Genomic DNA, 16,320 nt, shown 5'->3' on the forward strand with positions numbered 1-16,320 from the left:
ATTCCACATTCTCTCTCCAAGAATGAAAATATCACACATGTGCCAACCTCTAAGGGAGTGATGGCAAAGTGTTAAACCTCAATCAGAGAAGTGTCCGTTTCATTTTATTCCTAAAAGTTAATTCTGTTTATCTAGGCATAGGGTTTTCAGTCGGAGAAACATTTAATCACGTCCCTTATCTGAGTGACTTTTTCCAGTCTCAGCTGATCAATGGTCATGTCAATTTGCATATTAATGATCGAGAAACGGACTTCCTTGTGTTTTCCTTACCTGGATAATTGAGCATGCATCAAGACATTGTACTTTATTCTTTACAGGGTACCCATGTATCTGTCCAAATGATGGTAAGATTTTTCACATGCAATTAAAAAGTTAAACCACATGCACAGGAATGCAGTACTCTGGTGAGTGTTGTTTGACATTTTGACAATTAACTGATAAGACTGTATAAACAAGTGTGTCTGTGTGTTCTACAAACAGCAGCACTGCTTTCTTCTGTCACTAATGCTACGCTGATCCCTGCTCCTCAACCATCTGCTCCAAAAAGCCAAAAGGTTTGGATTTTCTGCGGCGGTCTGTGATGGTTGGGAGATGTCGCGGCTCTTGGTGCTCTGCGTGCTTGTAGCCATCTTCAGCTACGTTTCTGTTTCTATAGAGGTTTGCACCAGCTCCTTGATACCAGGAGCTAAAGGTAACGCATTGTGGCGCTGTTGTAAATGTGTGTGTTTGCATTTTGACTGGATGTCAGCTCGATTTGTAAATGTTTATCTTTGCATAATGAAGTCTAAAATGTTTTCAACCTAAAATCAACAGTACTCATGTACTTTGTACTCATGTTTGTTCATGATGTTGGAAACGTTGTGTCCCAACATTACAGGAGAGTGTTAGAGTGTGAGAGTGCAACGTTCTGAGGAAATACCCCCTAAATGTTTTATAGTTTAAAGAGCTGATGATAAAGCCACCAAGCATTAAATGTTCTAAAGTTTACTAGCTCACTGTCTGCTACCCCGCGGTCTTTTGGAGGGAATGCCTCCCTGTGTGTGTTTTCCATTTTATGACATCCAGTGGCTTGCTCCCCTGCTGATTGAGACAGACAGACCCTAATAAAACACAAAGTGAAGCTATGCTTTTTTTTTTCTCTTTCTTTTTTTTTGCGCACTGTGCTGGAAAAAAAACGGCCTTTATTGTAAATGGAAGCCAGAGGCCCGTCTCTCAAGGAGCTGGCATGCAGAAACTGAGATTGTTAAGCTAAAAGGCAAAAATTTAAAAGATTCTCTCATTGTGACAATAAAGGCCATTTATTAAGTTGTTGAAGTTTTATTATATCCAAAACAAAGTCTGTTTTACAAAAGCAGCTTCTGAAATAAAGATAAATTATGTTTGTCATGGGCAAAGGGAAGAGGCGTCTGTACCATCAGTTACACTTTCACAGCTTTCCAGAGAAGTTTCCCATTGTTCCATCGTGATATTGTGTATTTAGACAGCTGCCACAAACGCGAACAGATTATTTGTACAAGACTCATCCAGATACTACTCACCACAGAGGCAGTCTCTTGAGTTTGTGTAGACTCACATCTGTGTATTTCGGCGGGTGACAAATGCGCATTTTTCCCAGTTTTAGACCCCTCAAAAATGTCTAACAACTTATTTTAACCTTTTTCAACAAACACAGTTTTATTACATTTACTGGTATGTTGACTTCATCATTCTTATATAGATTTACGGGAATTTTTTTTTTTTTTTTTAGACGTAAAAAAGTAGGACGCTGCAGGCCCAGTTCTTGAGATTAAACGACAATAAACACCGAATTCTGACATTTTTGGGGAAATAACTAATTGCTACTGCGACATGTTAAATAGCAGATGAAAGATCTTCATTTGATTTGACACCTTAATCACACAAACCAGGCCTTTTGCTAATTTTATGCTACATGGTTTCAGTTTAGTAGTCCACAAAATTAAATATTTACGCAGACTGTATCCCTTGACCGTGAAGTGATTTAGCTTGAAAATGTCTACACAGCCGACCGAGCTGAATTATCAGTTTTCCTAAGTACTTCTGCCAGCCTAATAGAAGCAGACTCTAAGCAGTCCTTCTTTCTAAGCCCAGCATTTAACAAGATATAAACTGCTGCCTGCATCAACAACTGAGGCAAAATTACTGTTTTAATAGACATTCAGAAATCTCTTAAGATTTCATGCCAAGAGCCTTTTGATCCATGGTCCCGCCTCAAACATTTCTGCTACACCTCATTTGTGCTTTCAGCTCTAAAAAGGACTTTGTGCCATTAATGCTTTTAAAGCACCGATGCCTTTAAAAATTATACTGGCTCGCCGAAGACTTATTAAAACAGACTTATTTCTTCTTTATAAACATCCAAAGAGGATTCAGTCCATCTCCTTGTGATGATTAGAAACACTCTGCTACACTTACATTGAAACTTACGCACAATCATTCACCAAAGCTCTTTGCTGAAGTGGTTTTTGACGTGCTGTTAGCGCTGACAATGGATCGCCACACTGATGGCCTTTTTGTTTACAATCGTTCTTTTCTAAAATCCAGGGGACCAAGGTGAGATTGGAGATGATGGAGATCAGGGGAAACTGGGGAAGAATGGACCACCAGGACTTCCAGGTATCCAGTATCCTTCTAGTCAAAAAAGGCTAAGCTGTAGGACAAAAACACGTAGACCCCGGTAATGTGTATACTCACAAAACATGAAAGACATTTAGAAAAAAAAAAAAGGATTCATACAACTTTTTGTCCACGAGCGCAGTCCTCATTGAGCCAGCAAATAAACTGATGTGTAAAATCAGTGGGGTTCCCCTTTATCACCAGTATAACCCAAATAAAATCTAATTTGCTTTTCTATCAGAGTGCGGTTTAGGATGGTGTAACAGGCAAACATCAGTATAATCACAATGACTCCACATCTGCCTTAATGGCACTCAGACACTCAGTTAACAGGTGCAGGCGACTGCTTCCTTCCTGATATTGTCATTGTAGCTGCTCACCATTCATCTGGTAAGTGTGCGCACAGAGGCAAATGGAGCTGACTGCAGTACTTTTTAGTCATACGCTTGCTAACAAATACAAAAATGTGACTCTTATACTTAGTACAATTTTCCAAGTCTAATAAACGTGACACGATGCTCTTTGAAAAAAATCCATTTGTATTTAAAACCTCTAAAAAAAAAAAAAAAAATCTAATTGGCAGGTTTTCAAATCACATACCGTAAAATAGTTTTTCCAAACTCACTTCTCAGAATTCTTTTTTTTATTATTTTGAATAGATGTAAATGCAAGAAAATCCCCAGCTTCTTCATTAGCATGTTTCCTTTAGGTGTTGCAGTGGGGTAGAACAGCTGAAGGTTAAAAAGAAGAGAAAAAGTGATGAGTGCCATAAGTGTACATCTATATAATCACACCTAGGAAATAAAAAAAAATTAAGTCTGGCTTCACCAGTCTTTTTTTTTTTTTTTTTTAAAGTTAATTTTCCTTGCTTGTCTAATATGAACAAACATAGCTAGTAACAAAACCACCCAGTGTGCAGCTTTTGCATTTCCCTTCAGCTGTGCCACAGACAAACAGCACTGCACTGACATGACATCTGTATATCTGTGGAGGAAGCAGATCTGTAAATTGCTGCTGAAGAAAGCAGGGGCTTTCACAAGGTTTTTTTTTTTCCAGCTGAGCTGATAGGCATACACACAAATACCTGCTCACACATGCTTAAAAAAAAAATACATGAAATGCAGCATCCTGCACATGCCAGAGAGTACAAGACAATAGACAGTTCACACATGTGTAAATATAGATGCAAAAAATCATGATCATATATGTGCACACACCCGGGTTTTATTCTATAACGTCTCACAGAGCTCACACATGTGCACGCTGCACACTAAAAAACACCCTTCTTTTATCAGTGTGTGTGTGGGAGACGAATGCCAGGGCCGCTGGGGTCATTTTCAAAAGTGCAGAAAGCACGTACACGTGAAACTCTTTCAACTTTTCAACTTTGCGGACATTATTCAACTGTATAGCAAAGCCAGTCATTATGGTTTCTATGTGTGTATGCTTACTGTAGGCATGAAAGCAGGTTTCTGTGATGATTCTGTAACTGTAGTATGTCTGCAGCCTGACAGATGACGCATGTATTCCCTGTTTTAATTTAGGCAGTTTTACAGGAAACAGTTGCTTAATATTGGAATGTTAAATGGGAATATGTGACTGCTAATGCTCCGGTGGGCAACAAAAACAGTTTGTTGCTCCAAGCTTATTAACAACAACAAACTGTTGTGCTGGACTACATTTTTTAGCTTGAATCAAAACTGTAACTGAGGTTGAAATCTTTGCATTATAGACCAAAAAAAGTGGAAGAGCATGTCCAGTGCAAGGTTTTTAGAGCCTGTATCAACAGACATATAAATACAGTATGTCTATAACCTAGTGAGTCTAGTATGTCTCTGGTTCGTGTGTGCTGCACAGGGTGGCAGACAAACCATGAGATGACACACACATCTATTTTTGCATTATGTATTGGCTGATGTATCGCTCTGGCTCAAAACTATGGTGTTATATGAGGATCTTAGATCTTGTGCACTTTTAGGTAGCTAGAAGTGCACAACAGAACAACCTTATTTTCATGTTCCATCTCTCTATTAATCTCTATTAAACAGAAATGTCAAAAATGAGACTCCACTTCTGCAATTGTGCAAGCAACATTTAGTCAATACACTGATTTAAGATCATTTTAGAAACCAAATGCATTTTATATTTGTTGTGTTATGGCTACAGCTAGTTGCTTAGTTCAAGGGTGTTTTGAAATAGCTGAAGGCTTTATTTAATTTGCCTTAGGCCCCAAGGCTTCGCCTCCTTTATCCTCCAGCAGCTGGAGATTCCAGACGTTAAACCAGTTGGGGTGGTTGGCCATTAAAAGTGATAGGAAGGACCGTTATCTGAACGTTGAGATAGGCCGTTTAACTGGCAAGCGTAAGCACTGCTAAAACATTATTCACCTGTTGCAGATGGAATAACAAAAGACCACCAGATTAACTTTCTTCGTGTGGCAACAAAACAAACACGTATAAGCACTTCTTGTCATCACTTGTCACTTCAGTGTTGTTGAAGCATTCACTTTGCAAGTGTGCTTCTCGGGCGCTTTCATGCAGAATTTTCCTAATTTAAAAGAAAAAATAAATAAAAATCGCACCCTTGTGTGAGCAAATTTTTCCCAGCGACTTCACACAATCCATAAGAACTCATGCCTTCTGCCAACACTTCTCACAAATCACTGAGTCGAAAGTCAACATGCGCAAGCGGGACATGTGAAATATTAGTGAATAGCTGGTTGTACGTGTGTGTGTGTGGCAAATCCCTCTAATAGTGGCAGGCTTCTCCAATGCGTCACTTAGTATTTTAAACGCCATCAATTTTCAGTTGAATAGTTTCCTGAGGAAACACTCATTCAGGGGCTGGCAGAGAGCCTCGGTCTGCTAGTTTTCCCATGTGCACGCACACACACACACACATACCGGCACACACAAACACACACATGCACACACTGTCTTTTAGTTTAATGTTCTCCATTTAGGATACATTTTTAAGGCACCCTCCAAAATCATGCACACTCCTGAGTTCTTCTAAAGACAAACAAAACAGTAAGCCAGGCAGTGGTAATCAGATTACAGTGTACTTCAATCCATTAAAATCACTTTGTTTTTAGATTAAAAAAATAAAACGTATTCATAAATGATTAAATAAATAACAGTAAAAATGACACTAGAAATACGTGCATTTAACAGACAGTGGATCCGACAGCAGTTTTTGCAGGGAGAATCCTTAAAAGATTGAATGGCGTGGAATAGAGTTGCACAGATTATACAAAAGAAACTAAAATATAATGATACTAACACAAAAAGAAATTGATTATTGAGTTATTAAAAGTGATAATAACTGATTTTTCCAGTTTATGCTGACTTCCAACATGCACACATCCTCTACTTTTCTGGCACATGCAGACTATGTTGGACTGAAACAGCATTTTCAACACTTTTTCCAAATAATATTTCTTTACTCAATCGCAAATACCTCCAAATCTCATCCTTCCTTTCTCCCACAGGAGTGCCGGGGGAGTCGGGCCTTAAAGGAGAACTGGGCCACACAGGAAAGATTGGGCCTACTGGAGACAGAGGTACAACAAAGTCATTTTAATCTAAAGTTCAGGTTTGATATGCAGTTTAACACAGTTTCCTGTCAGTCTCAGTGCTTCTCTAGTCCTGCCTCCTATCTGTCCATCCATCTGCCTGAAACCATACTGTAAAACCTTACTATTGCATTACTCATTCAAGTGTAATATTTACAATAAAATAACAAATAAATAAGAACTAATAAAGTACATCAGGGGGTAATACTTAGTTCCTCAGTTCCCAAAAGCGAGAAAGATTAATGACCTTTCATTTTTCATTTGAGTGTATAAATTTGTTCTCGCTCCAGTGCCATTAAACATTTTGATAGGTAGCTGTGAGGTTTCTGCAGACGCTTAATGACTTTCAAATTGTCTTTAAGAAAAAATACGGCCTCCCGGACGCCCTCCTGAGATTTCACTGCCGCTCGCTCCCTAACAATGGTCTCAACTAAAACCCGCATCACTACACTAACTGGTAGACTTAATCAGTCCCACGACAAACACACAAGGAGAGTTTTTAAAAATTAAATCTGTTCATTATTGAGCTAACTAGACAGTTTCCACTAAAGGCTTGTATTTTTGTCGGTTTCTTTCACGTTTTAAGTTATCGCATCAAAAGATCCTGCAACATGATGTCATGCAGTTGCTCTGCCTGAAGTGGCTAAAACAGTTTCTATTGTAGTTTTTGTTTTTATGAGCAGTCATGTTCCCCTGTCTTTCTAGACATTCAGTTTCTCAGTATTCATTATGATTAATACGCTATTAGGAAAGTGGCTGTGTGTCAGCTATATCAGGCAAAGGAGTGAAGTCACAGCTTTGGATTTCATTGATGCTGAAAGCCCAAAGCTCATAAAACACCTGAAAAAAAAACAAACACTTGTTTTCAGGGACATGCCAACATAACAAGATCACAAGCTCAAATTCAGTTCGTGTTTGCAAGAATGTTGGCCGTGATACAGGAGCACTGAAGAAAGTCAGTTCAGTTTAGTTTCCACATGGAAAATTGGTGTTCATTCATAATATAAAAACATGATGAATGAGCAGACATCGCTTTTATAATTGTAACTCCATGTATATGGGTCCTTATCAGATTGTCTGCAGAGCTTACATCGTTTTTGGCCAAAAGAACAACTATATAAATCTACAGACTGTAAAACTGTGGAGTTACTGAGTTTATATGGAACAAAAAAAGCAACTAACTGCAGCTGGAGGACTGTTTGGGATGAATTCTACTGTATACTCCTCTGAGACACTGGAAAGCCATATCAGGTCACATTTTACCATATTTACCCACTGTGTTTTTCCGTATTTTTTGCAAAGGAGCTCAAACAAGCGCAAATAAATCAAACCCATCAGTATGGCAAAACAACTGGTCAGATTACAGGTACAGTATTTCACTGTTCTGACTGTTCCTCATTCAAAGCTAGGCCATTGTGATGTTTGTACTGCAACCCACTTCCCCAAAATTTGCAACTGCCATTTGGGTTATTTTCCACGATGAAACAACAGTGTGAGTGCAAATTCAGGACAAGATTTACACACAAATAGTAACATTTGACGATATGTCTCAATTAAAAATATATGTGGATGTTAGTGTTATTTGGTATAAATTATCTTGTTGGAATAATTAATTGTGACCTACTGTTGGTCAAACGTTGACCATCTAGAAAGGCGTGCGGCCCTGTTGAGTTTGCAATGTGTGATACAGCCATCTGGTGGTAGAACGTTATAACTACATGACAAGGTCAACAGGAAGCTTCTACGAGGTTGAAATACAGCTAACAACAAAGGGTGCTATTAATGATTTTTGATTCTTCTGCAGGTGACAAGGGTGATAAAGGTGTAGATGGACCAGCTGGTTTAAAAGGGAAACCAGGTAACAGCATGCAGACACTGCCTCTCGTTTTCAGTCATACAGCCATAGCAAAAAAAAAAGCTTTTTGCATGAGTCCTGTGAAAAACTAAGTACATTCCTACTGATCCCAGAGGAATTATTAGAGTAAAAACAGCTAGGTGCTGCTAATCAAAATGCACTTGATTAACTGGTCGTCACTTTTAACAGTGATGTCAGTTTGCTGGTCTGGAGCGCTCAGATGTTTGGTAACACGATGACACCCAGTGGAGGTCAGAGCAAATTCACCCCAGTGTCACACCATGCAATTCTCAGAGACACTGAGCTACATCTCAGCCTCTACAGGTCTTGGTTAGCATGTTAAATGTTAAAGTTCATGATAGTATAATCACAAAAGACTGAACAGGTATGGTTATTTCGGAAGGATTGTCAGGAGAATGTCTCTTCTCTCTAAGCTGCATCTAAACAAATCACAAAACCCGAGCACTGTCCTTTGGATGGACCAGCCCAAAGTGGAGATGTGTAGAGCATATCAGCACAAACACCTCATACCAGCTTTCAAGCACGGTGATGGAGGGGTGATGATTTGGATTTGTTTTGCAGCCACGCGACCACGGCACCTTGCTGTCATTGAACTCATGCCTATGCCAAAGTATTCTGGAGTCAGATGTGAGGCCATCTGTCTGACAGCTAAAGTTTAGCCAAAAATGGGACAGTGATCCCAGGCGCAGCAACAAATCTCAATCAGGATGGCTAAAAAAAAAAAGAATAGAACCAAGGTTCAATGGTCAAAGACCAGACCTCATCTGGGTTGAAATGCTGTGGCAGGACCTGAAGAGAGTTGTATGTAAATGAATACCCCGCCTACACAATGAAAAAGAGTGGGCCAGAATTCCTCCACAGCCATGTGAGAGATGATCAAGTCATGCAGTAACTCCAAGTTATTGCTGCTGAAAGTGGTTGTACAAAATACTGAATCACTGGAAATGAATCAGTAACTTGTTGTAGGTCAAATGATAAAGTCTTACTCATGCAGTTAAACAACCTTGAAAAAGAATGCTGCAGTATTTACTTAAACTGTCATGGTATGGGCCGTTAGACCCAGCGTTTTGTGTTTAATATTAGTATTTTCTGATGTTTTGGGTTAATTCTTGTTTTCTTAGTTCCTAGGATTTGGGGTCTTGTGTTTAGTGTTGTGTTATTCCTACCTGTGTCCTCCTCCGGTGCTCTGTTTGTGTCTCTGTGTTGGTAAAACATTCTGTAAATTTCCTGTTTTACTTTGAAGGTCTGTGGCTCATCTTGCTCATTCGTTTCGGCTGTGTTTTCCTGTGTCATTTCCTGATTACCTTGTGTGCATGTGTATTTGTCGGTTCGTCTGTGTTGGTTATTATTTTAGATCTCCTCATTAGTGTTCCCAGTTTAGGTGTTTAGTAATTTCTCGTGCCGCATTTCCTGTTTTTCACATTGTAAATAAACGCTTACCTGCATCTAGCCGTTTCCTGAATATTGGGTCCTTTTTCTACAAACACCACACGACTGCTACCCTGGCCATGACAAAAACTTTTAGCACACCCATAAGTGGATTTGATCTGGGAAACGGAGTTCAATAAACAACATTTAAACACATTACTAATGAATTCCTTCAAATTCCTTTCTGGGAAAAAAAAAAAACCAAGTATTTCTTTGTGACTCTACTAGATGCTAATGGAGATTAGAATGGAGCAATGCTGTAGAAAAGCATTTAATGATCCTTATTACAATCACCAGTTCTTGTACCAAGAAGCAGGTTTCATATTTACCTAATTTTCTGACATCTTCTGACATTCAGACAAATATTCATCCGAGCTGTCCTAACCCCCATTTGATCTATTAGGTACAATGTGTGACTGTGGGAGGTACAGGAAAGTGGTTGGACAGCTCGATATCAATGTAGGCAAGCTGGGGAATTCAGTCAAGTTTGTGAAGAACGGTAAGTCGCTATGTTTTTAATCTTTTACTAGACACTAGATAATGTCTTACCTTTAAAATTTAATAGAAGGAACTGAGACAGGTTTCTGTGTGAAAGAGCTTGTATCAAGTCTGGCCTCAAAACACCAAATCCTTTCTTCATTCAAGACTTACATTACACAAGTACACTAGTCCCTTCATGTCTGTGCATCATCCTGCCACTTGACTTCTAATTTGGTTTCTGTGTTAAGAAGAAAAAATCAGAACAATGAAAACATGCCTTTAAACTTATATCAGATGACCTTTAACCTTTGAACATGTCCTGTTCAGTGGTTCTAGGCTTGAGAGAAACAGAAGAGAGGTACTACCTGCTGGTGAAGGAGCCCAAGAGGTTTAGAGAGGCTTTAATGAACTGCAAGCTCAAAGGAGGCACCCTGGCCATGCCCAAAAGCACCGACATCAACCGTCTCATGGCAGACTATGTTAGTCAGGCAGGACTGACAAGAGTGTATATAGGAGTGCAGACTCAAACCAAGGGCATGGTAAGTGGTTTTGATTATATTAACTAGGTAGTAATTAGTAAGTCTAATGCTTTTTTGATACTTTTAATGTGGAAAAATAAAAGACGGTTGTGTAAGTGTAAGAAGGACATATTTTAGGCTGTTGTCGGCAGTGTTGGTCAAAAACAGAACAAAATTAGTTAACAAATGATGACAAACTGTTTTGTTTTGTTTTTAATCTCTTCTCTATTTTCTGAATTTTTCAGGACGGGAGCAGTCACATTTATGCAGACTCCACCCCTCTGCAGGGTTTTGCATCTTGGAGCCAAGAGGAGGAGCTACAGCCCAACACAAACTCCAGCTGCGTGGAGCTGCTCAGCACTGGAACGTGGGCTCACGTGGAGTGTGAAGCCACCATGTTTTTCATCTGTGAGTTCCCGAAGAGCAGGAGAAGAAGAGGAGGAAGAGAGGCAGTTGCCTCGTCATCATCTTGACCTTGACCACTCACTGCACATGTCAAGACAAGGATCAGACTCCTGAAAAACACATTTATATTTCACATTTCCTGCAAATATGCAGACAATTTCAGTTTGATTGAGACTACTGTGTTCGCGTATATAAGAACCATTACCACCAACAAATCAGTAAAATTGTTCTAAAATTAACTAAAATTGGGTTTCCTCTTTTAATTTCTTTTTCTTTTACAGTTGTAGTGGCTTTCACTATCCGATAAAATATGGGGCTCACTTTTACAGCAGTTTTTACCTATTCTGTGGCACTGCATCGGTATCATTGAAGGATACGACTGTACTGAAAAATTTATATCAGGGTTCAAGAGGTTGGTTTAAGCAATTAGATTAGAGTAAAATGGTCTTGTGCTTAAGCACACAGGCTTATCGCGCTATTTCACACAGAGAGTTACTCACAACTCCAAAGCAAATTAAAGTTTACTAAACGTCTATAAGAGATTTACAACTGCTGTACCTGTCTGCTCAATTACAAGTGTCCAGAAGTAAAGTACAAAGAATATATGAAGAAAAACTGAGTAAGAAAACATGATTAGAAAGGAATATGCATATTATGGTGCATAAGGGAAACTATATATAAGGGTTTCAGATTATATTGTTCTTATTTAGGATGTATGTTATATATTCTGATGATGTTTTGTGGCATGCGAAACAGTGTAAAGTATTTGTATGCGATCCAAAAATAATAATTGGTTAATTAAAAATCTAATAGCTTGTGTTGCTCTGACAGAAATACTGAAGATCTATGAACATTTATTTTTGAAAAGATGCCATTATGCTGCTTTTTCTGGGTAAAGGCTAACAATGAAAAACTTGTGATACAGCCTTATCATAAAACAGTCGTCTTCAGAATCTTTGAACTGCATCTTCATGAATGGGTTACCCCTGCTTGAACCCTAACAGTTGTTTCAAAATTACAAATACATTTGTACCTTCTTTAGGTATAGTTTGCTGGTCAGCATGGATAGGCTTCAAGTGGTACTAGAAATGGAGCAAACTAAAGCCTGAAACTAACCCACATGAACAGACGGCAAGTGGAAGTGGGTGGATCAAACTGACCTGGCAGATGATGGATTCTGTGGTAGCGGGGAGCTGAATAGTGCTGGATATGGGGACTGTGCTGAGATCTCGGGTAAAACCGGCAAATGAAAGGATCTTTAGTGGCACTGAATTACCATGTTTTTGTGAGAATCAAGGTCCAGTGGATCTTAGGAGTTTATCCTATTGATTTAGCCTACTGATTCCCAAAATGTCAACATGCCTCTGTCAGACAATCATTATTTCAGACATTTTATTTGATTTCACTATAAAAGAACAAAGAAGAAGAATAAAAGACCACACATACAAATACGCATATATTTTTAAAAATATCCCAGTAATTGCAAAAGAAATGAAAAAATAGTTCCAGTGTTTCCAAAAGCAGGAGAAATATCTTGTATCACTCACAGCAGGTGCAGTTGATTATGACCACATTTTTTGAATCAAGTCATTTAGATATAAATTAAAAAGTAAAATTTCTCAACAATGTGTTAGATTAACCGTCACAAACACATGGCTTGCACATGTTCACCTCGTGTTTCACTTTTGATCTACTGTAAGTGCACCTCAAAAATGCTGCAAAACATGGAATACCATATCCTTCAAAAAGACCTATTTTAACATAATTGTCATGGCTAACTGGGGTGAGCCGTGTGGAGCAAATAAATGAGGACCCAAGAGGAGGCACTCGCTGAGATGCGAAGGAGGTTTATTGCAAAATCAAACACAAGGTGAAAATGGCAAAACGGAACTAAAGATAATCTATACTGGGGAAAACTAAACAGCAGGGCTATAGGAGTCTGGGTCAGTTGTAACGGTAACAGTCTGGGTTAATTGTAACAATAATGCAAATGTTACAACTTACACCACAATTACTTTAACTGTTTTCTTTGAATTACAGTATGTCGAGGTCGTGGAAGAGAAAGACTGACCGAGGGGTGCCTCTCAGTATTTTGGAGAGAGCATCAAATGATGTTAGAAATCAGGGAAAGCCCAACAGATATGAAATACCAGGTCTTGTCAGAACTGCACTTCCAGCAGCAGCTACACCAAAGACTATACAAGCTGAATTCCAGTGCTATGGAATTTGGCTATACAATCCAAACATACTTGAGCAAAGTGACTTTGCTCCATCACAGGTCACAGATCGTCCTTCTCCAACTCTCCATACAGACATTTCTCCAGCTGACCAACAGTCCGCTCCTCTTGCGGCTCATCTCACCAGTCCTACAGCTGATGACGTGACCGTTCCTCCAAATCCTCACATCTGCAGTCTTCTAACTGAAGATATGCAAAAGCTGGACCAGGAAAAACCCTTTTAGCGGGAAGAAAAAGGAAACAAACAGCAAGACTCAGTGATACACCAGTCAAGGTGGCCCTTGAAGCAGGCCACAGAAGGAGGAAAATACGTTTCCCAAACAGTGTTGGGAAGGTTACTTTTAAAATGTATTCCATTACAGAATACAGAATACATGCCCCAAAATGTATTCTGTAACGTATTCCGTTACGTTACTCAATGAGAGTAACATATTCTGAATACTTTGGATTACTTAATATATGATCATGCCGTTTACAACTACATGAATGTACTATTGCTGTGATTTATTACTATTACTGAAGGTCCGCGGCTCCGAACCGTAGTAAAGGGACCTCTGGCTAATACGGCGGGTTAGTGTCGGGCTCGTAGCCGAAAACTAGCTTTACTTTGTTGTCTGGGTCAACTTTGCTAGCGAGAGACAGAGAGAGGCGTTGAACGGCTGCTCCAACGGAACTTATTGTTTTTGGAGGAAAACACGAACACGGTGTACAGTCGAGTCTTAATAGCTTACTTACAACTGGGCTCGTCAGGCACTTCTTGGCTGCAGTGGTTATTATTATATTTACATGCTTCCAGCTCCCGTTTTTGCTCGATGACAGCTCGTACTTTTCCTTTTTCTCCCTCCCTCGCTCACAGACACATAACGTGTATGGCAGTCCATTCTCCCTGCAGCACGGACTACACTGCCTATGATGCTACATACTTTAGAGCTATACCTGTAGCATTCTGCCTATTAGCTTAGCACAACAACAACAAAAAGGCCTCTCTCACCCAGGAAACACGCAGAGAGAGAGCGTCACCCTGTAACCATGGCAACCGTAACGCTGCCACCTGGAACAACAGAACGTAGCTGTCAAACAAAACCCAAACAGGCCTGACCCGCCACAATATGAAACAGGGAAGTACTGCCCTGTGATCCATTTATTTCAACAAAGTAACTGTATTCTAAATACCACCTTTTTAAACGGTAACTGTAACGGAATACAGTTACTCATATTTTGTATTTTAAGTACGTAACGGCGGTACATGTATTCCGTTACTCCCCAACACTGTTCCCAAAGAAGAGGCTGTGCCAGAAACAAGGCAAACTTAAAACAATCCAAGCTTTTAACATCGCGAAAGAGAAATCTGAAAATGAAAAACACTGAACAGGACAACACAAATTCCTCAGACGCTGATGAGAATTTCTGTATTATGTGCATGGAAACTTAAATAACTCAAACCCAAAAGAAGCTTGACGTGCCTGACTTGTACACTGTGGGCTCATGAGGACTGCACGCCAGGAGTACCATACGTCTGTCACCACTGTGATTCTGATAGATTAGAAAGTTGACACAAACATGCATAGTTCAGTTGATGAAACTGGTGCACAACTACATTTTTTCAGCTTCATTGTTATGTTCAAAAGTTGGTGCAAGAGTTATAGGTTACAATGTCCACTGAGTCAATGAGGCCAAACTCAAAGAAGGCCAACCAAAATTAATGAAATATTCAGTTGTTTTAAATTCCATAATTTGTCTTGTTGGAATATGTTCAAAAGCTAGATTTCTGCATTCTGTCACACACACATAGCTACATAAATATTTCTTTTCAGAGAAAATAGCTGTACTATTTAATAGCAGAGACATGTAAATACTTTGCATTACATTTTGAATCCACTACCTTAAAAGAGCTCCAAGCTACAGACAAAAATGTCAAAAATGTTACAATTTTCCACGGTCTCCCCTACACTGACATAAGACATGGACCTTCAAAGTAAAACAGGAATCAAGAAAAAATTCACAGAGACGCAGACTTGACACTGAACTAAACCTACACTAAACACGAGGGCACAAAAGCAAACCTAAGAAATAAGCCCTTAACCAGAAAAAACTGAAACATAGATTTATAATATTCAAAACAGGATAACTAAAGAATCAGAACATAAACAATAATACAGAAAAATACCAAAATACAATAAACTGAAAATGCTGGGTCAAAATGACCCAGATCCGTGACAATAATCTGTACACGTCTATCATCGTCATCATTTCGGCGATCATTCCTGATGATGTCACCCTAATATTGAACTTAAGCAACCGCTTATAAACTGTAAACCAATGCCATAAAAAACTCTTAATAATTACTTAATATGTGACTGTATGATGTCATGGCATTTTTATAATATTGTGTGGTGCATCTATTTTAACTGTGTAAAGGGGATTTATGTAGTAAAGAAAAACAACAACAAAGAAAAAAACAATATTTAAATTAACTGTCCCTGCTTTTTTTGTCATTTGTGATTTAAAGAACACCCTTTATATCTTCTTCCACTACTTCTAAAGCAAACAATAGCACCGGCAAATGGTAGATTTATTTTTATGTCTCATTAATTACACATTACATAACTAAGTAAACCTTTACAGATGATTAGTTTTTAAATGCCTTCCCTACTTTCCATATTCGATTACTAAATTTTATTCGGGCCATACTGCTTCTGTGAGTCAAGCTGAAGTGAATAGTGCCTTTTTAGAGGTCATATCAGCGCTGGCTCACATAACACAAATCCTGGCTAATCATTAACAGTGGCTTTTCAAAAGAACCTTTTCTTTTCATCTACAGTTGATAATAACAACCTTGTGAGCCACCAATTTCAACAAATTACTCCTCAACACTCATCTTTTCAGACATACTTACTACAAGCAAGTGTGTGTCGGTTTAGAAATCAGTGCTTTTATCTCTTCGGTTCTTACATCATTGCTTAAACTAATATTTACTTTTAAAGCTTCTTTCCTCCTGCACTATGAAGGTTAACCAGTACCTGCACTACTGCTTCTTAGCCCATATTTCTTTTGTAACACGGATCAGTGAGTGTCTAGTCATGACTCCAGCTATCAGATTTTTGCCTCTCCCTAATACTCTAATAGCTGTGTTGTCTGCTTGCCTGTGACCGTTCACACAGAGGGAGT

The 16,320-nt window shown here is 39.0% G+C and overlaps 1 protein-coding gene across 1 annotated transcript; it reads left to right on the plus strand.

Moving 5' to 3' along the window:
- The first annotated feature begins 317 nt into the window (after positions 1-317).
- On the plus strand, positions 318-11,550 carry colec10 (collectin sub-family member 10 (C-type lectin)). Its single transcript, XM_006795875.3, has 8 exons — positions 318-344; positions 481-691; positions 2,563-2,634; positions 6,125-6,196; positions 8,013-8,066; positions 9,916-10,011; positions 10,320-10,531; positions 10,756-11,550. The coding sequence occupies exons 2-8, from the start codon at positions 592-594 to the stop codon at positions 10,981-10,983; spliced, it is 834 nt and encodes a 277-aa protein (XP_006795938.2). The 5' UTR covers positions 318-344; positions 481-591; the 3' UTR covers positions 10,984-11,550.
- Positions 11,551-16,320: the final 4,770 nt, after the last annotated feature.

The sequence above is a fragment of the Neolamprologus brichardi genome, chromosome 11 (assembly GCF_056152115.1).
Source record: "Neolamprologus brichardi isolate AB-2024 chromosome 11, ASM5615211v1, whole genome shotgun sequence".
Lineage (NCBI taxonomy): Eukaryota > Metazoa > Chordata > Actinopteri > Cichliformes > Cichlidae > Neolamprologus > Neolamprologus brichardi.

Coding starts and splice junctions, on each gene's coding strand:
- colec10 (XM_006795875.3), top strand. CDS start 592: ATGTCGCGGCTCTTGGTGCTCTGCGTGCTTGTAGCCATCTTCAGCTAC. Junction 6,197..8,012: donor TGGGCCTACTGGAGACAGAG/GTACAACAAAGT, acceptor ATTCTTCTGCAG/GTGACAAGGGTGATAAAGGT. Junction 10,012..10,319: donor AGTCAAGTTTGTGAAGAACG/GTAAGTCGCTAT, acceptor TGTCCTGTTCAG/TGGTTCTAGGCTTGAGAGAA.